Source organism: Gymnogyps californianus, chromosome 2 (genome assembly GCF_018139145.2).
Source record: "Gymnogyps californianus isolate 813 chromosome 2, ASM1813914v2, whole genome shotgun sequence".
Classification (NCBI taxonomy): Eukaryota; Metazoa; Chordata; class Aves; order Accipitriformes; family Cathartidae; genus Gymnogyps; species Gymnogyps californianus.
Window position 1 is genome coordinate 71,599,569 of NC_059472.1, and position 23,896 is coordinate 71,623,464.

Genomic DNA, 23,896 nt, shown 5'->3' on the forward strand with positions numbered 1-23,896 from the left:
AGAAAATGAGTAGAATTGAGCTACAACAGAAGGACTTTGAATAAGACCTTGAAGAGATGATGGTACTTGCTCAGAAAATGGTCTGACGATAAGGGAAAGCAATTTGAAAACACAGGAGTCTTGGAATACAAAACCTACACAGTGACATTTGATGAAATACTAAGAATGCTTTGTGTCTCTAACTCAGCCACTATGACTCAAAATAGTAAGCATATAAAAAAGAGGCCAAAATTTTGTTCCTGATCTATACAGTATTAAGCCTCAGCAGGCTGCTAGAGGCAATTGGCTCAGGAGAGAATTTAAATACCCCTAGCACCTCTGTTTGGGTGGGGAAAAAATATTTGGGGAATTTGTTTCACCTGTAGTGTTACCATGGAAGATTCATGCCTTCTCATTAGCAGCCTTCTCCCTAACACAGTGACCAGCAAGGACACAAGAACCACTCAGCTCAGACTATGAAATCTCATGTGGAGACTCACCTTTTGGCCTCTTTCTTGCCACAGTGCCTGTATCTCATAGTACCAGAGTTTCATTTCAGTTCTAGGACATCACTGGCTAGAGGCAGCTGTGGTTGGCATCTGTCCAGTCTCAGAGTGGGGAGAGGGATGCAGAGCTGCACCACAATCAGAATTCAGAACAAGCGCTGAAGAGATACCTGATCCCTGCAGGATTATAAAATCTCTTTGATTTCTCTTGTCCTGGCTTTCTACCTGTGTAACTCAGTTGAACCTACAAAACATTTCATAAAGCCAAGCCACTTCCTCTCTCAATCCTAGAGCTTAGCATCTTTTGCTGTGAGGAGCTGTTTTCTTGTTTCACAGAGCAGATGGTTTCCATGCAGATCAGCTTCTTTGGCTGGGTAGGACAACAAGGTGAGCATAGGACCACTGCTACTTCACTTTCCTTGCTACAAGAATCCTGCCTAGATCGGCATGAGAATTTGCATTCCTCTTACCTGTTTATGCCATTTTAAAGTTAGGTGTCAGTCAAGTCTCCTTTTGTAGTCAATAAAGAGAGTTAAACACTCCCAGAGTGAAAGTCATCCCATCCTAAGGTCTAATATAGATGGGAACTGCTTACCTCTTTCCATTATCTGTGAGGGGAACCCAGACAACTAACTTAAACTAGATGCCTAGTTTTTAAAAGATTGACATTAAGATTACTCAGGGCTGAAGAATCTAATGCCAAATAGGATCACTTCCCAGTGGTCTGATCTGTGCCCTTCCTGAACTGAGACAGCTGATCTCAAAATCCTTCTAGGGGAGATTACATCCAGGTAAAGAAGGCAAATCTATTGCCAGTCTTGCATAACTCACTAGACAATTTACTAGTAATGGAAATCATCTTTAGATAGAGATATACTTGGGCTCTGCTAGTGGAGCCATGTTTTAATGTGGAATGTCTGTACTAACATGAATTAAATTAGGGAATTAACATCATTGTACTTGATGGGATCATTAAAAATTACATACAGCGTGGCACAGTGGGGTAATCTTAAACTCAACTCAGATTAATCCTCTTTGTTTTAGTAAAAAGCACAGACCATAGAGTAACTTTTCCATAATACTGTACTGTAATATTGTAATATGGGCTACCAGTTATTGTACTTCAGAGTCAGTGTCTTGAGTGTTATGATTATTTAATCTTTTATTCCACAATAATTTTCTGTATAAAACTAAATTAGATCTCGTGAACGTTAACTTCAAGAGTAACAGAGTAAAGTTGAGGAAATGGGGAGATAAAATTATGCAGAATTTCGCATCAGACACTCGTCAGACAATATGGATTCTGTATTTTGTATTGAAAGAAACAGAATAAACATCTTTGTAATTTGTCTTCAGTTTTGCAAATTAACGTTTGGGCAATCAAATTTTGTTAAGTCCCTCTTTTCTCATAATAGGGTAAAAACATATGACTGTGGAGAAAGAATTGCTGGCTGGTTCTCTATGTTTCTTGGTCGTCCATGTCGCTTGATAAGACAAAGTTCAGACATGAAAAACAGGTCGCATCACAAAAATACAAAAGGTATATTGTCGTTCTTCAAAATATTTGTGATTCCTCACTTTGTAAACGTCAGACTCATGGACTTCATACTGGGTATATAGCTACCCTGATAGAGGGTGAAAGAGTCATCCAATATCGATCTAGTAGGTTTCAAAGGGTACATTTATACCCAAACTGTGTTTATGCTGCCCTTCTACTACTTACATTTGGTGAAAATGTACAGATACACCAGTCTGGGGGGTTTTTTATTATCATGACCATGATTTTGTCTGGAAACTCAATGATCATTTTGAAAAATGATCATGAAAAAATCTATAAAAAGAATTTATTCTTAGACTAAATTTCATTATAAAAAGGATCAAATTGGAAGAGCATTGAAAATCCATACATATTGCTCTTGTAAATTGCTTTACAAATTTGATAAAATCTCAGCTCTATCGGTTTCTAAATGCATTGCATCATTATCATTTACAGGTTTGAGGGGATTCTTGGAATCTTTCCTTAGTGTCTGGAGCCGAATGAATAATTTTTTAATGAGAAAGAATAAGAGGTCAAAGGAAAGATGAGGTGAAATTACTAGTATAATCTTACTGATTTTTAACGATCATTTTAGAACGTTGGATTGATTTTTTTAGGTCTGCCCTCTGCTACAAACATCTCACTCTCTCTTGTGAATGAAGCACAATACCTTCTGATAAATGTAGCAAGCATTCTGCAGCTGAAAGAACATATTTCTGCAAGGTAAGATCCTTTTGTCTCCAAATGTCTCTCAGCAGTCTTGGATTCCAGAATCTTGCTATAAGATGCCAATATAACTGTTTTATCTGGAAATTGAGAGGCAGTTATTTTTCAATGTTCAACAAATATATAGGCACTAAACAGTTATAATCACTCATTCCTGTATGACTTCTGAAAATTTGGATTAAATGCTATCTGTCTGCCAGTCACCTTTAGGAAAACTTAAACAAAATTCTTATCAAATAATTTGGTGACAGGAGATTATTGGGAACCAGCCAACTTCTGTTTGTGGGAAGAACAAGGATAATTACGCTGTCTCAACATAAATAATCTGGCAGGTGAAAATACAAAATCTTGCTACTTGCTGAACTATTTCTTTCCTATGGGAAGCATTAAGATTTAGAGCAAAAATTCACAACAGAAATATTTTAAAACTACTTGCAGGACTGGATTCATTTAATTTCTTAATTGAATTTGGCTTTACTTGTAAAAAAGTGGGAGAAAGAAGCAGCAAATTAAACACTGAGCCAGCCTACAGTTCAAAGATAAGGAACCCATTACCAATTAAATTTTTGTATAAACAACAGAAAGTTGTTGTTTCTTGAATATAACTAGGACAGGCTCAAATTCCACAGAAAATCTGCCCTCAAGGCCTCTGTCATAGCTGTGCATCCCACAACCCCGGCATTTTTCTCTGAGCCCCCTTTTCCTATCTCACTAAACTTCCCTGCCTCTGCTTGGAGTCATCTTCTCTCCTCTTAGTCACTCACCAAACGTGCCCCGCACTGAAATTCCTGTGTTGAGTAGAGGAGGAATATATATATATATATAGCTGTAAGAGGATACATATATAGCTTCAGGATTTAAAACCACTGACTGAATGTAGCATCACTACAGACCACTGGAGCTTGCATTGCCTGAGGGTTTTCTTTCTTTAGGAGAAGACAGTTGGGCAATTTTAGGATATCGTGGCAGTGCTCCTCTGGGAAAAATGCGTGGAAAAGCTTTGAATCAGTCCCTCTCTCAGCCGTTTTGACTACTCTTTCTCGGTGATAGTTAATGCCTTCTTTTGAGGCTTGACTGACTGGGTTACATCTCCTTGGGAGAACAACACTTGCAGGCATCCCTTACTCAGACTGGGCTTTTTCCATAGTGAGACTCAGTGAGGAACCTTCCAGACATGGGATCTGAGTGCAAAGAAGAAGAGTAAGGCACCAGAGGAAGCAGCAAGTGAGGACGGAGGAGGACAGGGAACTTCGGTAAAACACGCAGTGTCAGATGATCCACTGATTTTACGCCTAATATCTTCCAGTACAACTAGACTTGTAATCTCCTTTTCCTCAAAGGAAACTCCGGATGTGACTGGAGCTGCCATGCTGCCTGAGAAGCATCTTGCTTGCCAGTCTGCAGCACAAGTTGGAAAACTCCTCCCTATTTTGCCATGCAGTGCTTTCTCAGGGTGCTGGGGAAATGAATTCAGCATAGATATACAGCATCCTCATCCTGCACTGTTACTAAATCATGGTGTACGAACTTTCCAGATACTGAACTGTGCAATGTACTTTCAAGAATCTGCACATATGGGTCTTTATTAAATGTTTTTCTTTTTTAGAAAATATTATTTAGCTTCTTGGCACGTCAGTTTGTTTTTGTTTAATGGAAACCTGCTAAGATTTGTAAAACAATTTCAATCTTCAATTGAGTTTTAATAATATCTCTTTGTATCTTCTGTAAGTAAAAATTAATCTTCCAGTTTGCACTTGGCTCTTGAGAGGTGATCTAAAACAGAAACAGCAATTTAATTAGAATGTAACATACTGTTGAAGAGCTACATGTACATAGAGACATCCGTCTCTCTGGTGTTGCCATTACAGGTCACCTCCATGAAAATCCCCATGACGTGGCCTTATGCTTAAATGTTCTTGTTAGAAATACGCCCCTGAAGATGCAAATATTCATTTTCAAGTTTGCCAGTTAAATATATGTAATGTGTTCTGCATTGCAGGGCCCACTACTGTGAAAAGTCCGAAGTACCTAGGCTGGCTTTGGCAAATTACACTGATTTTCACAACAGATCCTTGTTGAGATTTGCAGGATGAAGGTGCCTGTTACTCCATCCAACCAATGCATGTTTTGAGGGAGGGGAAATAATGGGAATTTGCTCAGATACATGCTGCCAAGTAATTAGAAGCAGTTCTGAGGGCTGGGGGTAGGCACAAGAGAGGTGAGGTATTTTGGAGGTGAGACTGAGCAGGCTGAAGACAGAGACCAGGAGTAGGGGCATTGCAGTCTTTGAGGATCCGCAGCAAGGGATAAAATAGTAGAAACTCGAAGTAGTTTTCAGCAGCTGGCTCAGGACACTGCAAGCCCAGCTCTGAGGTTACTGGGGCTTTCGATGCCCCCACCAGTACCGGCTGGGGTGGCAGGCACTTACACGTCACAAAATGCATTCAAAACTAGAGGCTACGCAGCAGCCAAGCTCCAAGAGCCCACAGCAAAGCTGGGAAGCACAACAGCGTAACTGAAATTGTTCATGACTAACTGCTATTTTCCTCCTCGTCTGTTTGAGCATTGGCATAGTCTACACCTTCTGTTGGCTCCTATCACCAGCAATCGTTACGAATTGTGTCTTAGCCATGGGATTGCTTGTGGGATCTCAAGGGAAAACCTGTAGCCCTTCAGGTTCCCATCCCACTTTCTGCCCCCAGGCTGCTGGAGCCCTTGTGAACAGCGAAGGCTTGGTGGAGCTGGGCTTGTGTGGTTTGACTGGAAGTCTGCACAGGCACTTTATCCTTATGCACATTTGTCTGCTAAAGAAGATCATCCAGACTATTTTAAATAAAATCCAGCTCTTTTTTTCACCTAACAGGCCTCTTCTGCCAAGACTGCTTAATAGGAACAGTTTTCCCTGTACTTTGATTTTGCATGTTTTTCCTCATTTTAATTAAAACACATTTTAAACTGTATGTCCTTACTTTTTTCGAATTTTTTTTTTCCAGGACAGAAACTTTTCTCTTCACTACTTACCCAGGTTTCTGCCTCTGCTGTAGGGTGTCATGTCCCAAAGTTGTCAGACCACAGCTGATGGAGTATCAAAAATTGTTCATGCCCATAATAGCTAATGCAAAAAGAAATGCTCTTCCCCACTAACAATGGCGCTGAGACAACTCTCTTGCAAATTTTAGGGCTGTCTTTTTTTCTGGTACTAGTCGGGTTCTCCTTTAGAAGAGTGAAGAATGACAATTCAAAGGTGCAGCCAGATTTCTGATATTTGTATGCAGTCTGCTTCTCTGTCTGCCTCATGTGTTCTCTGCACTGACACAAATCTACACTCTGGCAGTTCAAATGCTTGTAAAGAGGTGGAGATACCGCCACACAGAGATTAATTTTTTTCAAAACGCCTATCATTTGGTGCAATCTGCTGCATCCCAAAGGCAAATAATAATAATATGAGGAATACATTCTCTCCTAAAATGCCTTTACTGGACTTTTTCACCTTCAGCGTCAGCTGTTTTTGTCCCTTTTGCCATTGCAGCATGTGCAGAATAAGTTTCTATTTGCCTTCTTTTTAGAAACATTAAACGAGTCAAATGATTGCTAACTCAAAAGATCTTTTCATTTGTTACCATTACCCTTACATATGATAACTAATCAGGAATTTTCTCGTATGCATTGTTCACAATCGCCTGTCTACATGCTTTCATACCTACAGTTCCAGGTTACACCTCTGAAGAAGCCACCTAGAGGATTACAAATTATAGTCAAAGGATTACAAATTATAGTTAAATACCTTGTGCCATTTTCATAGCCTTTGTAATAAAACTTGGTCCAGGTTATTCTGGAGAAACATTTACTGAGTCATATTAGCCACTAGATTCTTGCAGCGCAAACATCTAGTGCAGAACTAGTTAATAAACCTTATTTTTTCTTTTTCTCTGTCAACTCTGTGAGGCAGATTGGAAGAGCCTTTGGAAATAGAGGAATTAATCCGACGTTTCCGTGCCAACATTGTCATCAGTGCACCAGAGTCCTTTGAAGAAGAAGAGTGGGCTGAGATTTCAATAGGTGCTCTGCGATTCCAGGTGCAAACTCATCTCTCTTGTCCTAGTCCCAGGCTATCACAAAGTATTTTGACCCCGGGAGACAGAGCAATTTTTGCAAGGCTTTGACTGGAACATGGGTGGCACAGTGTGTGCAGATGAAATTTATGAAGTGTGTAAAAAAAAAAAACATGCTGTCACCTGTGGCAAACATGCTTCAATATAATTGAGAGGTTTTGACGTATTTCTCCACACCTTTTTTTTTAATTTCATAATTCATAAAATTTCCCACCTCTATCCAACTGAGCAGAATAATAATCACTGTTTTGAGGCAGAGTTTGCACCAAATATTTAGCCAGCATGTCACGAGAGAATACTGGTTGCTGTTAAGCATAATAGTCCAAATGTAACCTCGGATTGCTGCAGATCAAGCAACTGATTGCCAAAAGACTGGACATGAATACGAGTGAATGATCACTGTCTATTGCCCTCTGTTGTATGCACTTTGTCTTAATCTCCATTCAAGATGTTTCTAAGTCTAGCCTGGTAGGGTTTTTTCGTATGTTATGCTTCGTATCATATCTAACAACATAATCTGCTTTGTACTGTAAGGAAAATGCTGAAGAGTCAGACTTTGTTGGCAAATACATTTTTTGAGAAAATCTTCAACAAAGGATCCATGAAGAAGCTACACATCAAACCTAAGGGAATGTTGCACACATGTATTACATGTTCTATTGGATTTGTCTGGTCCTTAGATATGAAATACGTATTTGAAAATGCATTGCTTAGGATGTGAAAGTGGCTTATTCATTGTTTTCTTAGGGATAATAATGAAGGCGTGAATAACAGAAGTGCTAAGGTCAAATCTAGAAGCTGTGATAGACATCACTCCTATTTCTTTCTGGTCAGCATACTGTAAGAAATGGAGAGGTCATTTTTTCAGTAAGGGTGGAAAATATGACTTATCTGCTCTCTTCTTATATGTACTTTGATCAGTAAGCTGTAATATGAGTTACAGAAAATTGAGGAAAAATTTCTTTAGGTAGGAGATGAGGAACACAAAGGACAAAATCCTTGGTGTATAGCTTGTTGGAGGCTGGAGTTGCACTAGGGAACTCAGCTCAGGATCCTGTTGTGGAAGATACTGTAAAACTACAAAATAAAAAGGCATTCCTGTTTCTGGCATTGAAATACTTCAGGAATGCAAGCCAAAATAGAAAGGCTTATGCAACTCGCATTGTCTTTCCTGTCTCTGCTAGGCCCTTATTCAGATACTGATGTAGCAACAGTAGAAATTATGTTAATGGTGCTTGGTGCCAGGAAAATGGTAGAAGAAGCTGTTGAACAAAGCAAAGCAGGGAAAAATATTTCCTTCTCTGTCTTGTTTTCTTGTTCTTTTAATAAAATACTAAAGCTGTGGAAAATCATCTTCTGAAAAAGCTGAGCCAAATGTATGGTTTTGATGATTACACTGAAGAGTTGTACAAGCAGTTCTAGATGTATCTCAAAAAACTGAAATAGCGCTTCAGATCAGCATATAAAAATATTTGCAGTGTAAGGTTTAACTATTTGCCCTATTTGAAATTTATGACACATTTTACAAAAGTAGAATATGTATATCGGGATACTGTAAGAACAGTTAGTTTCTATAACATACAGCTTTGCTAAAGTTAGGGATGCAACGTTAAGTGAAACTGCAATATGTCTTCCTTCTTCATTTTAATGCTTTAAGAAGAAATTTGTTGCAGGGTTTTTTTCCCTAAAAACACACCCTAGTTCAAACAAGAATTAACTTTAGGATCCATGCACTGTATTACATATGAAGTTAGACTAGAGGACCTCATTATTCCTTCTGATTATGTAAACTTGTGAAAATTCACATTTTGCATTCTGATTATCTACAAGTGCCATGCATATAAGAAAGATTTTGTGCATTTCAGCTGAACTGAAACAATGTAAAACAAACCCAAGAAAATCCTCCTTGGGTTAACTCCTGAGGCGCTGGCTTAATTTTGTATTCAGTTCTCCTTTGGGCAAGTAGCCCTGCCAGCCCATAGATGAAGTGAAGCCATCAGGAAATACAAATATGTAAATGTTTGGTATTTCTCAGATTCTGTCTCTGGGAAAGTTTTCCTTAAAAAAAAGAAAAGAAAAAAGTGAATTAAAAATTCAGTGAGACCTTCGCAAGTAGACCCTTTGAAAATGTACCTACTACGTTAGGTGAACAGGCCTGACCTCTTACATAATGAAAGCATAAAAGAACACAGGAGAAGTATGTGAAAGATATGTGTTTAAGATATTATGATGGTCAGAAGCTTGTACTGTTCTGTGTTGTACTGCTTTGATATACAGCTGTGAACCTTCTTCAACTAAAATTTCAGGTTGTGGGTCCGTGTAGCCGATGTCAAATAATCTGCATTGATCAACAGTCTGGGGAACGAAACAAAGAATTTCTGCAGTCTCTGTCTGCTGCCAGAGGTAGAAAGGTCAGTACAGTACTCCAAAATAGCTGTATAGAAAGATGTAGTGACTTTAATGCATGCATAGTGAAATACCTGCTGAGAGGATATTCACAATTAAGTTGTTATGCTAATCGTTACCATTTGTTTTCTCAGTAAAAAGAGGATGCATTTACAACCCAGATATGACATGGTTTATTTCCATAAAATGCTCAACATGTTTTTTATTCAGAAAATGACTACCAATATGCATTATTTTTTACTGTGCTTGCTTTTATTCAGTATGTACTGCTTTATAATGTGTTTATTTTGGTCTTGGAAAACATGAGCTGATGCACTGATGTCATTCAAGAAGAGAAATCTGCAGAAAAATCAGAAAGTGTTTGAAATGATACAGTTAGCTCGTAAGACTAAACTTGATTCTTACTGTGAGAAACTACTTAGCAGGAAAAACAGAGCAGATGTGAATACAGAAACAGAGCAGAGTCAAAGCGGAGAGTAATTGATTAAGAAAGTGACTGGAGAATAAGTGTGAAATACAGGTGTTCATTTGGAGTCCTTCTGCTTCCTAAGGTTGCATTGCTTCTTGGAATTGAGAGTGCTCAGATGATGGCTAGACAGTTCGGCATCCCAAAAGCTTCACAGATCTCCTCATAAGTATTTATTTAGCTGAAAATCCTTACTCTAAATTCATCGCTTCCTGTTCGTTAAGCTTCTGTTGTAAAAGTTCGTTAGTCAGTCAGGGCTCAGAAGCCTCACCAATACCAGCCGAACACCAGAGACTGGGCAGAGCACAGGGGCAGAGCAATAACAAAGAGGTTGAAAATCATTCACCCAAACAATGCACAAACAAGTTACAAATAACACATTCTTTGTTTGGAAAAAAAATAATAAATTGATTCATCTCAATGACTCATTAAGCAAACAAAGGGCTACATTTTCAATGAATGTTATCCTTGGTGAATAGCTCCGCCAGCTCCATCTCGGAGCCAGCCGCCTGGTGCAGAGTGAGACGGGGCAGAGGCGAGCAGGCAGGGGCCAGCTGTCTAGGCACTGCTTCCCACGGACCTGAGATGACTTAGGGTTGCACAGCAGGCTCTGGCATCCAGATCGCCACAGCACATGTGCCTTTGTGAGATGAGCTCCTGGCCATGGTGGGTAGCCTGAGGACAAGAGCCCCTCCAGGTAATGGTGAGCCACAGCTGGAACATCTGGGACACTTTAGAGTGCATTCTGGCACTCTGGGCAGTGATGCTGCCCAGCCACCACATGGGGTGCGGCAAGTGGAGGACTTTCTCTACCCACGTTGGTTGTACTGGATTATGACTTGAATCCTCTGTAGAGGGAAAGCACACTGTATTCAGGGACCTTCTCAAATGGCAACAAAACCTTATCTGGGATACAGATTCTCAGGAGAAACAAAGCATCTTCTGCATGTTTCCCGCAGCAAAGATGAGCTTCTCTTTCATTCTGATTAACTCAGCAATGCAAAGATTTTCTTGATACAAGCACTCCTAGAACCAAGTAACTTGTTCAAACAGAACTAAGGCAAAGAGAGCAATCCAGCCTCTTGAGAACAACCTGGCACCAGATAAAAGACGCATGGCAAGGCGAGGCGCTGCAGAGCACAGTGCTGCTATTCACAGCAGGGGAGTGCTCTGCTTCCCTCAGCTGCGCAACGATATCCATGCTGCAAAGAACTGGGCCTTCAGCTTTTTTTATTTTTCCCAGCCTTCAGCGCTGCTGGCAGATAGGATCTTGTGAGCATGCCCTGCTCTGCATAAGGCCAAGTCCTTTGGGTTAGCTTGACAGCTGAAAGAGATAGTTTGAACTGGTAGTTTTGCCTGAACTGGTCTGAGAAGACCTCGGAGCCCATCCCTCCTGCAAGTCATCTGTGGGATGATGGTCACCAGCTGGTTATCAGTGAATAGCACCCAAGGACTATAGCATCTTCAGTGCAAGCAGACCTAGCAGAGGACATTGATCCAAACCTTTCACAGTTCACAGTGGGGAGAGAGAAAGAACATCGAGTTCATGTGACTGTGCTAAATTGCAGAGCTAATCCTTTGATGACTCATGTCTCTAGCATGCGCTTTTCTGTTAAGGAGTCATCTAATAGACTTCATTTTCTTTTTTTGTCAGATACAGATTCAGTGAAGGAATTTAGCAGTGTTTGTTCCCAGCTGTCAATAATGCGATGCGAACTACAAAAAACAAATGCAGCAAAATAAGATTTAAGCTAATTTCCCAGTACAAGGGGAAGTTATGTATTTGAAAGCCTGTTGTAATTGCTCAATTTCCAAAACGTTAAAGATACTGCACATACGAATGGATAGCAAATCCTGAATGCTTAACAAGAGAGCCAGATGTCAATTTTTACCATTTTGTTTTGTTTTTCCAAGAACACCAACCTGGAAAAATATATCGAACTTTATCAAACAGGTAGTCCAAATGACAGCACTGCCAATGAACTTCAATAATGAGCTAAATAAAGTAAAGCTAGTAGGAGGTGGTTCGATATTTATTTCTGAAATCATATTTTTCTCCATCCCTCTGAGACTCTGAGAACCTGCTGCTCCAAGTTGAAAGATTGAGGCTTTGCATAGATGGATTGCAGCTGAAAGTCAGAACCAGCTACTGTAATTAGCCACAAGAGCAATTTGCATGTTTCCTGGTAAAGCAGGGTGCTGAAGCCTAGCCAGCTACTTTTTATGAAATCTTTTATCACATTGTTTGAAATAGAATGCAAACACCTCTACAAAGCGAACTTGAGCTCTGCTGCCATCAGTTCTGAAGAAACATTCATTAAGAATTCCTTCTGTAATTTTTGACTGAAAAGGAAAAATGAGCTCTCCTTCTGCAACAGAGCGCTCTCTGTTACTGTGGGAGACTACGAAAGACTAGATAACTACATTAAGCAAATAGCATAAAAATAGCCACACGCTGTTTCACATGCATCGCCACCTGATGCAAAACACACATAGACAGAAAGGAGAGAACACTGAATTTTTGCCTGTCTTCTGTGTTTTGCAGTTTAATGCTAACAATAGCGGAAGCCCTCTGGGTAGATTTGCAGCAGTGCTATAAGCTGGGACTTGCTGTCAAGGTAGCAAAGGGAATTGCATTAGCAGTCTGCCCCAGCATAAATGTATGGATAGTGGTACTTCAAGGGAAATCCATTATGTTTGCACATGCCCTCATACACTAAAAGGCTTGTGTTTTTTCCTGCGGGCTGTTGATCTTCCTTTATGTATCTCATTGTGCCTTGGGAGAGCTTCTTTCCCTGCAGAATTAAACACCGTGCCTTTGGATTGCTTACTGAAACGTTAGCAAGGATAGCAAATTACTTCTCTTATCTGATGCATCATTATCATCATTTTCACAGTAATGCAGGGCTTTACACTATACAGTGCTTTTCGTCCAAAGATCTGGAACATTTGCAAACAGTGATTGATGTTAATAGACTTCTGAAATAATATGGTTCTCTTTTCTCATTGGTGGCTGAACTGGAAAATGCATTTATTTAAGGTAGAGCAAAGGAAAATCAGTTCTTAGGAAAACATTCTGCTGTCCAGATGTTTTCAACAGAACAAGATGGGGGGTTTTGAGACCAAGTTAAAAGTTTCCCTTTTTTCCAATATGAAAAATCAGCATGTTGAAAGTGAGTACTTCCACTCTCCTATTTTGTAAGGCTTTACTAATAAGTTTTGGTGAATCCAGAGCTAAAAAAACATCCTTACGTTTAAAAAAAAAATTTGGCTTTAATAATTACATCTCCCAAACCTTTGCATGGGAGGGAGGTTATGTTATTATATGAATAAAATGAGCAGACATGAATAAATTTATCTATTGGGAGAAGGCAGCTGAGAGCTACATCCAGGGGCAAAATCCAGAACTCATCCATCCAAAGCTAAGTTTTAGCATGCAGTGTCACTTATGTGCCTGTTACACATTCTAGCAGGGCATTTTCCCTACCAAGTGCGAGTCTGAATTAACTGATTGTTTAGGAGCTGTAGCTTGAATGTGTAGGAGATGTCGCTCATCTCAGCCTTTGTCAGATGTAGCACCTCAGGTTTCTATCTTACAAAAGGAGATACTGCACCCAGGATATTTCTCTGACAGTGAATATCGAAGCAGTGCATATTACTGTTGATCCAGTAAATGTACTTGAAACAACATGCAAGAATGACAGCATTTTATAGCTCCTCCTTTAAGTGAGTGTGATGACTATCATATGATTCACTGTTGGCAAGAATAAGTACGTTTTATCTGTTTCTCCCAGCAGTGAAGTGTTGTGCTTTTTACTAATCAAGAAGCTTTACATTTTTTGTCCCTGTGAAGTTTAAGAGTGATGGGAAGAGCCCCTACTGCCATCAGAAGATCGAGTTGATAAAGCCACAGAACTCACAGTCCAGCACTCCCTGCCCAGTTCTTGGTGTATTCTGGGGAGGTTGTATGCAGAATAAAATGCCCTTGAAGTCAGGAAAAGGCAGCAACAGCAGAGAGAGATTATGCGGTTCATTGTAATAACTCTGCAGGCTGTAATCTCTGCATCTGAAAGCCTCATTTTTCAACAGTGAAGTGTGAGAAGGGCCAATTTCTACATTTTATCTTTCTCTTGAAACAGAGCTGAAATGGCAGGATGCACAGCTTTTGTGGTTGCTTTGGGGGTGGGGGGTTGCTATTACCAGTATTTGCTGAGTCAATATTTGTAATTATTGAAAAAACAAGGAAATTTACTTAGAAGATATTAAATCCACTTCTGGGAATCACAAGCTAAATTTTGGTCTTAAGAACATTCACAAAAGAAAGAGGTCAGCAATTCCAAGCAGGTATCAGTACTAAAATATGTATACCATCAGTACACCATTACCTTGAAAACTCCGTAGGCATCACCCAGTCTCAGCACTGAAAAAAATACTATGAGGCTTTAGATGTCAAATCAGAGTAGGGAATTACTAAGGACCAGTATTAAAATAGTATTTGAGAACTCCTGAAGATAAGATGTATTCACACATGCCTTTTCTTAAATAATTCTGACTGGTTTAAAGTGCTTTAAGAAAAAAAATCTTGCTAAATGATTCACAACAATAGAAAAATCGGTAAATTAAATTCTCCACAGTGAACAATCTGCCCAGATTTATTTTAGTCTCATTTTAAGATAAATCAAGATGTCAATACAGTAAACATAAATAAAAACTTCTCATGTGTCAAATAAATTCATTTACATGGATGAGTTATAAAATTCCTTCCTGTGTGAAATGCTGTGTAGCATGGACTAATATTCATTTTACAATATTTGTTTTATGATTGCCTGATTTTTTAAAACAACAAAATTATGGCAACTGTCATTTTTGCACTAGGGTATAGGAAGTAAATGCAGGTTATTAACCACATGGCTGAAAACATTTATGCCAATAGAAAAACCACAGCTTCTCAATAAATAAGAAAAAAGCAAGAATGGAAAAATAATACTATGTACTTTAATATTTTAAATGAAACTGTTACTAACTTACCATTTTAGCATCATGGTTGATCCAACACAGTCACTGTTAGAGGACTGGGATCTTACTGTGCTGGAGTCATTCCTCAGCATTTAATACTAGAACACTGACCATAAGGATCTACCCTGTGTCCACCAGTGTTGACACCATTATGGTCACAGGTATCCAAAAAGTGTCATTAATAGGATAGGCCTGATCAGGTCCAACTCATACCCCGTATATGTGAAATGCCAGTGAGATGAAGGAAGAGCAGAAGTAGCCAAAAAAACTCTGCTTGGGAGCTGTTTTTCTTTTTAATGTTTAGGATTACAAATGAAACAGAAAGACCCAAATTCAGAGTCTGAGGCCATGTTTGGATAAATCTCTGCTTTACAGCATCTCTCTTATTTGGGAGTGGGTCTCAGCCTTATCTCTTGCTAATTCTTCAAGACTAAAAGCTGTTTTGTGTTACTTCATTACTGTATCTTTATTTAATTATACAGTGCAAGAACAGGAGAAAACATACTGCCTTCATATTTAGTCTGTCAAATATGCTCCCTTAAATTCAGCTAACACTATTTTTTTAATTTAATTATACAGTGCAAGAACGGGAGAAAACATACTGCCTTCATATTTAGTCTGTCAAATATGCTCCCTTAAATTCAGCTAACACTGTTTTTTTTAATTTATTGCAATTCCTTTTACCTGGTATATTTTTCTAAACCTGCTGTAAATGTAATTCCCTCAATTTCAGGATCATCAATCTGAACAATGGCAGTAAATATAATCAGGAAATGGAGAAGGAGAGTAGAGTTTTGTTTTTAATGAATTTCATTTGCTTATTTATTTACTTTACACTTTAGAGTGACTAGTACATTTTGGCTGTAGCCTACCAAAACAAAATACTTTTTATTGAAACCTGTAAAAAAAGACAAAATTAGTATTGGGTTTCTAAGGTCCTCAGTTTGAAGAACAAAGACATTCTGAAGTCTGCAAATCGATTATCAATTTAACATGGTCTTCAGCATTCCTTTATTTCTTACTTTACATATTTCTTTAATTAACTATTATCTAATCATTTGGAAAATGTTATCATGAGATTGCAAGTCTGTGTCTTGTGCATTTCTAAATTCTCCACTGTTGGAAAACAAAACCACTAAAACACACCAGCCCCTTACTGTGACATTTCCAGATCACACCCAGCTGTTCACAGCTACAACTGTAACGTTCAACGTGCTTAAGATCAAGACCACACATAGAGTGCAGACACTCAGATCAGGTTTTCGGTGTCTGCGAGGGTTGTGTGGTCAGTGGGTGAAGTGGTTATTCTGTTCCTCTTTTCTTTATTATTCAGTATCACAAGGACACATATCTAAGTATTTCTAATATTTATGTAGGGTGGCTTCACAGCTAATGACAGGTAACAAGTAGTAGTCCTAATAAAACAAACTTTCTGAATATTTTCTGTAAAATATACTAAAATATTCATAAAAACAAATGAAGGAAATTCACAAAGGCTAGAAAGAACAAAGTTCTGTTAACAAAGCGAATAATTCATGGTAGAAGATGCAAGACTTTTCCTCACTGTTTGAACATACATGCATTCTCGTGCCGCCTAGCCTTTATTTGTGATAATGCATTAACTGTATTTGTCAAGAAGCCAGAACAGTCATTAAATGACAAGACTGCTAGGGAGTTGTCCTGGTTTCAGCTGGGACAGAGTTAACTCTCTTCTTAGTCGCTGGTACAGTGCTGTGTTTTGGATTTAGTGTGAGAATGATGTTGATAACACTCCGATGTTTTAGTTGTTGCTAAGTAGCGCTTATCTTAAGCCAAGGACTTTTCAGTCTCCCATGCTCTGCCAGCAAGTAGGTGTGCAAGAAGCTGGGAGGGAGCAGAGCCGGGGCAGCTGACCTGAACTAGCCAAAGGGGTATTCCATACCATGGAACGTCATGCCCAGTATATAAACAGGGGGGAGTTGGCCAGGAGGCGCGGATCGCAGCTCGGGAACTAACTGGGCACTGGTCAGTGGGTGGTGAGCAATTGCATTGTGCATCACTGGTTTTTTTCTTCCCCCCCCTTCCTTTTTTTGTTGTATTCCTTTTCATTACTATTATTATTATATTTCATTATTACTATTGTTAGTATTATATTTTACTTTAGTTATTAAACTGTTCTTATCTCAACCCACGAGTTTTATTTTTTTTCCCTCTTTCCTCCTCCTCACCCCACTGGGAGGGGGAGGGGGAAACGGCTGCATGGTGCTGAGTTGCTGACTGGGATTAAACCACGACAGGAGTGTGAATTATATATGTGATACTATGGAACTCATGTTGAAATACTACGTTATTTATCCACTTACTGAAGGTATTCTTCTTGAATAGCATGGGGTTAGCTTTTGTTTACCAGTCTATTATAGTTAATTAGTTAAAAATGTTCTTAATTACATGGAATAGTACATACCTCCTTATTCTTAAAGCAATATTGTTTTTCTAAACATATTTGGGTTGTGAGATCCTCTATAGATCTGATTACTTTAACATGAGTTGCGTCTCAATAAATATTTTGCTTTTTTCAGACAAACTTTGGCATATACCTGATGAACCAGCCCTTGCGCTCATCCTTTCCAGATATTTTATCGGTTGGGTCTCACGTACTTCCAGTGCTGAAGGAGAATACAGAAATTCAGCCCCCGACGTCCAGTGAAGAAAAATGTTCAGGATAGATTCTCTGGTGGAGATGAGATTTCTATGCAACTCCAGGGAAAAGTCAGTAGTCAGTTATTCAAAAAAAAGAAAAAGCTTCCACTCATTTGCTTCTGGTTTAAGTCTTTTAATTTTCTGTTTGCTGTAAATGTTATCAGATGGCAGAACCCTTGATAATTACAGCTCAGCTACATGTTTTTTCTTGTGATTAGGTTACAGCAGCCATAACTCTTATTTTGCTCAATTGCTTCAGGATGCAACAGGTTTGATCAAGTTTTACTGGTGGACGACTCCCAAAACAAGCCCAACATCGTTGTCAGAAACCCACATCTCACTGAAGGAAAGTAAACACAACAATACTCTACTTCCTTATGTTGCTTTGTTAAAACCACAATTGGGAGAGAGGATGCAGGACATATTTTAGAAACAATGTGGGTGGGAAGGGAGCAGTGGGAGAGTGGCATGAGAGTAGCAGTCCATTCAGCTTTTCAAAAATGAAACTGAAGGTGATGTGTAGACAGTCTGAAAGCATCGGAGAAGAGGGAACTGTTATTGGGAAATCTGTGTCTCCCTCTTTGGAAGTGGTGTGTGAGGATGCCAAAAAGGCACAAAGATCAATGAAGATTCAGTACGCCGTTTGCAAAACACATTCCCTGTGAAGCAATTTCATCCATTTGTTCTCGACTTCTTTCTCTCGTTCCCATTTGCTACTTTTCCATCTGATTTATTTTATGCGATGACTTCCCACACACTTGTTTCCTTACATATTTGTGGATGTTGACACATTTTTTCTAATTAGAGATTTTTCAATTAATACAGTCATGTTTTCTGTACAAACTTTGTTTATCCTCAGCGGTCTCTAATGGCCACTTAAGGGAACTCCTGAAAGTTTGGATGCTTCTCCATCCCAAACAAGTCAAAGTATTCTTTTTTCTTACTCTGTGCATTTGATAAAGTCCTTCTTAGAAGGCTTTTGAGTTCTTTACTCTCCTAAATATGACTCATGCTTTCTGATTTCTGAGAGCAAATGTCTGAAACCTAGGACTTAGTCTGAAATATGAATTACTGTGAAAATTAAAAAAATAAATAAAGCAAGCCACACAGCAAAAAAACACAGGGAATGTCAATGTAATGCAAGACTGAAGATATTCAGGCCAGGTGTTTTATGACCTCCAACATGTGTCCAGCCAGCCTCAGGGCGATTTCATGCTTCCAGGAAGTCCTTCTGGAAGAGGAAATTCTCCTAGATTGGCTGCTCTATTGCCATTTGGGAAGTGGAGTTTTGACCCCGTTAAAAGCACCGTCAGAACTCTCATCCAACATGATTTAGGTCTTCCTTGGGGCAATTTTGGCTCAAACTGTGTGAAAGTGCTTCTGGCTGAAGCAGTCCTTGAGTTGTTTGAGCATATCCCTGGAGGGGAGCAGGCGGCTTTGTGAAAGAATTGGTCAAACAGTCATTCTGAAAGGGGAGTGACTACCGCAGAGCGGCGTACAATGGGAAAAGGGAAGCACATCGCCCAGTGTGCGAATCAGAATTCAGACGGTCTTTTTTCTTTCTCTTCTCTTTTTTTTTAACTGGTTTCTTCCTTTTTTTTTTTTTTTTTGTTCTTTTGAAGAACTGGTTTTACTCACTTCAGATGGAACAGACTCTTATAGTCTGTCAGCAGAGCTTTGTAATGGAAATGAGAAGAGACATTATCTGTTTCTTACAACCTGCCATAAAATACATGGAAAGGGAGAGGTGTTTCATATGTATGTAAACTGAGGATTGGTTTTGAGAGTTGTACCTTCCACTTCAGAGCCCAAGCACTGCTCCTTGATGTCTGCTTTGAAAAGCAGGGGGTTTATCTGTCTAATAGTCAATTATCTGATGTTGTAATGAGCAGGCTTTTTGGAACCTTGAAAAGCAGTTTCCTGGTATCTAAATCTCTTAATTGTTTCACTCTTTGCCTTTCTGTTATGCAGAACATCATTGTTTTGTTGCATAGAAAGCCAGCGCAGCTCTGGCAAATTTAATATGAAGAGACCTGCTGTATGCTGACCTTCAGGTGATCTCTGGTGCTTTGCTCTGTCCTCTTCACCTCACCAGTATGTCATCTGTTTAAAATGGCACAGAAGTTAGAAAAGGAAATTGAAAGCAAACCTCAGCAAGCTCTGTTTCACTTGTTATTGGATTTACTACAAAATAAGTCACTTTGGTACACAGTGGCTTGACAAATACTGTTTGTGAATAGCCTTAATGCAATGTATGATAACTAAGGATGAGAGGATTTGAACTTTTAAAATGTCATGCTTGGTCATTTTGACCTATTATTTACAAGCAATTACACTTTCTCTCTGCTGTGGCTTAGTAATATTAGATCAAGCATAATTTTGTCATTTTACAGGGGGGAAAAAAAGATTTTCTGTGATGTATGAACATACTCATTAGTATATTCTGTGCATTTCCCAGAAGGAACATCCTTGTGCTACAGTGATAGGAAATGTCACAACGCTTCAGATTGATGGAAGAGACATAAGGAATCTTTCATCTCAACAAAGGATAATATTTCCCTTCTAGTAAGTGGAGTGTCCCCGCCAGTATTGAGATGTCTTCCCATCAATGAAGACAAATTCTTCTCAGTGCCAATACTCAGCAGAAAATCTTGAAGTAGGAAGAGTCACTTTTAAACGACATGCACTGTAAGTTTTGTAGAAAGAACATCCGTCCCATAACGTGAAAAAAATTCAAAGAAAGAGAAACTTGGCATAATACAAACCCAGGTACTTCAGGAATAAAAAGGGCATAAACACTTCAAAACACTGTGTATATTACATAGAAAGATTAGATGTTCTATAAGAGAGTGACTTCTCAATCTTCAGAGTATATAGAAAAAAGACAATTTCATATGAAGGCAGACTCTTTCGTCTAAGTACGCCCATTGCTGCAAAATTAAATCTTTGCACTAATTGCAGATATACATTTACCTTCTATGGATAAGAAATGTATTTAATACAGTATTTCCAGAGTGCTGTGTGTAGGAAGTCCTCTATATATTTGAAAACTAAGTTCGTATTTCCTTACAATGAATTATTCAGACACATTCCATCTTCTGTGGGACTTAACTCCTTCCCAAATCTCAAGGCAAAAATGGTGATTATTACAAGCTCTAATAATAGCCAGGAGGCTGAAATCACAGAAGACAAATCAGTATTTTTAGGAGAAGCCTCTGAACTCTGTGTTCTCTGATATGATTAAGATATTTTAGATACAGTTTATGATTTAAGCCTCTGAACTCTGTGTTCTCTGATATGACTGAGATATTTCAGATACAGTTTATGATTTATATACTTTCAATGGCATCCTTCAAAATATGGTCAAAATTTTAGGTCACCCTTCTGTCAAAATTATACACAAATCAAAAGGAAGGAGTGCATAAAGAACGTGATTGTTGTTCATAAATTGTAGAGATTGTGCTATGCATTTCTTATTCACTCTGGTTTTTAACTTTCTTGGAAATGAAGCCAATAAAATATATATTGTGCTTGACGTGTCTACTGGTGGTGGTTGCATTCTTGACCTTTGAGTTCACGAGATGCTAAGTTCTGCTTGGAGGCATTGCCGGGCTCACGGGGCGAGTATGTGGCTCAGGACTGAAGGGATGGTTCATCGCTGCTGGGATTCACAGGTGAGGTGTTCCTCCAGCTATAGCACTGACAGCCTCCCGTCTGTCTAGTCAGCATGCCGATCAGTTGCACACTCAGCTCAGGCCCTGCACAAAAGCACTAATAATCACCGGTTTCCTTTAAAATATGTCCAGAGGCAGTCCTCTTGGAGCCATCTCTGTTATCCAGAGGCTCGAGCTCTCACCAGGGTGCTGGAGAAGAGAAGGTTCATTTCCCTCTCCTTTGCCTGGAGGGATCCAACACCATCTTTCTCCGCTGCCTAACCCATCACTCAGTAGGCGAGAGTGGGGACTTAACAGGACTGGGTGTGTGGGGGAATCACAGGGAAGGCTTGTCCCTCCCTTCTCATGAGGTTTACACGGAAATGATCTGTGATTCACTGGGCCAGAGAGAGAGGGACATGGGCACAGTGAGCCAGGATCCGCACGTGACTCCGAGCTACTCATTCATGCTCTTCTGGATTCACTGAGGGTGGGAGGGGAAGAAGAGCATGACTCTGTAACCCAACAGGTAGGTCACTCCTATGGAGGTGAAAGATGTGGGTACCTCCCTGTCTCTCTGATTATACAGCTGTCATGAGGCAGCTACTTGGACAAAACATAGACACAGCCCCCAGAGAAGGGAGGAGAAGGCAGAGCGCGCCTCCTCTCCACTGGGCGTGTGAGACAGTGGGTTACAGAGGCTTGTCTCCTTCCTCCGGCCACCAGTGTTTAAGTACAAGGTGGAACTTCAGCAAGAACAGAGGAGAACGCCCCAAGTGTGTTTTGGAATTGTCCATTAGGGGAAACATGAGTTTGAGTCCTCAAAAGCAGAAATGGAAATGAACCTGCATTTCTGACTTCTTGCTAGGTGCACCAACTGCAAGGCCAGACTGAAAAGGAAAAAATGTGGGAGGGAAAGAAAAGTGGCATCTCCTACAGTGAAAGTTTAAAAGACAGTAGTGATACACATGCCATCGCCACCCAGTTTGTAATTTTTTTAGGAAAGAAAGGACGTAGGTATCCTCAGGCCCATAAATCGGATTCAGAGAACTCGGAGTAAGTCATCGACAGAGAGGTGCCTTTTAAGCAAGGTGCCATTTAAGAGGCCTCTCTTCCCTCCCTTTTGTGTCAACTAGCTTACTTTGCTGCTCACTCAGTGTGATGGCAGTTTTGGGTGCCTTCCAGTGGAAAAGAAAATAGGCAGCTGCCCTGCATAAGGAGCAAAGTGACTCACTTAGGACTGCGGACAGGGAGAGATGTTGGGGAGGTTTGACATGGGGCATCCTTGAGCATCACTGCCATGTGCAGAGGTACATCAGAAACCTCTGTGTAATAATATCCCAGAAATATGTGTCACAGAACAAGTTAGTCATTTTTCTGCTGGCGCTGTGAAGTCATCCTGGAAGGGTGACTTTCAAGAATTGCGCTGTTGGGGAACAGACCATGGCAAAGGCAGGATGGGGAAAGGGGAAAAACAAAAAAATGTGTGTTGTAGCATTTGCCACTGAAAATTGCTGAGGGGTTTCTCAAATACCCACCAAGTAAGACGAAATGTGAGAAATCAGGGAATTTGATTTAGTACAGCAGTTTCATGGCAAATTTGAAATTACACTGATCTCAAATGAAGAGCCTCTTGCCTTGCATGGCTCAGGCATAGCCTATAATTAGGTGCATTGCTATATTAAACCCAGTTTCTTCTGTGAGCCTATCTATTCCAGACTTGCAACCGAAACTTATCAACACACTGCAAACCAGGACAACATCAACATCAGCTTCTCCTAGATAACCAGTATATTCCATCTTTGAGCCCACCTCATGCTTTTTGCTGTTTTTCAGAGGTAAATGTCCCATCTGGATTAAAGTACTTTGGCCAGGATTGTTAACGCAGAGATGGTTCCTCAGTCCAGAAGTGAAATCAGCTTTTGGTTTCTGAAAGGGCTGTGTTTTCCATGAGGCTGTGTTTGAAAAGCCAGCCATGATCTAATGTCAAGTCTGTTGTTTTCCGTTACTTATAATAGATTAATCAGATAAAGCTGTTGAAAAGTTTGTGAGTTACTATTTCCCCAAGCAAAACAAAACTAGAAGACTACAGAAGGCCCCGCGCTGCTGAACCCATTTATTCACTTCTACAAATGGAGAAGAGCCTCTGAGGTATCCATCATTCAGGGATGTAATTCCCAGTGAGTCATGTATTAGATATTTGTAATTTCACTGGTTTAGCCAAATGCTTTGGACTGTTGCTTATCCTCAGAGCCTTTGTGCTTACTGTCATATTCAAAAAGTTTCTTCCAGCAAACCCTTCAATACTGAAATGAAATTGAATTTGTCTTATGTCAAATGTTTGTCTTTATTCTGTTTTAACGAACAAGGATGCAAGATTTCTGTGTTTGACTTGCTATCCAAATCTCAATGTAATGATTTAATACACTTGAAAAGAGAAGGTTCTTGTTTGACTTGCTTTATCTGTCAGTCAGTACTGGTAAAAAGGTACAGTGTTCCTCAGTAATGTCTAGTCAATTAGAAAAAAAGACCTAAGCTACAGGAGCTGGGCACAGCTCGCAAACACTCGTTGTCTAGGAGAGTTTGCATCACTCTTATATATATATTCAAGCACAAGAAGTCTAAATAGTCTAAACTATTTTATTTTTAGTCTTGGAAAATACTCAGAAAAAAGCATGCACAGTTTTTCTGAGGGAGCATGGGATGTGGCACCCCATTTTTTGTATCAGACCAGCAGCGGTACCCCTGACAACCGAACAGCTGCTGTCCCTGCAAACAGAATGAGTCCTCAGACATGTAAAAGTGCAGGATAAAGT

The 23,896-nt window shown here is 39.6% G+C and overlaps 1 protein-coding gene across 1 annotated transcript in view; it reads left to right on the forward strand.

Annotated features, from left to right (window-relative positions):
* Positions 1–17,933, forward strand: part of MOCOS (molybdenum cofactor sulfurase) — a 226,509-nt gene extending 208,576 nt beyond the window's left edge. The window contains exons 11-15 of the mRNA XM_050892742.1: positions 1,901–2,025; positions 2,640–2,745; positions 6,698–6,824; positions 9,167–9,271; positions 17,307–17,933. Coding sequence (XP_050748699.1) covers positions 1,901–2,025; positions 2,640–2,745; positions 6,698–6,824; positions 9,167–9,271; positions 17,307–17,453 — 610 coding nt within the window. The 3' untranslated portion in view covers positions 17,454–17,933. The remainder of the gene's footprint in view (positions 1–1,900; positions 2,026–2,639; positions 2,746–6,697; positions 6,825–9,166; positions 9,272–17,306) is intronic.
* The last annotated feature ends 5,963 nt before the right edge of the window (positions 17,934–23,896 follow it).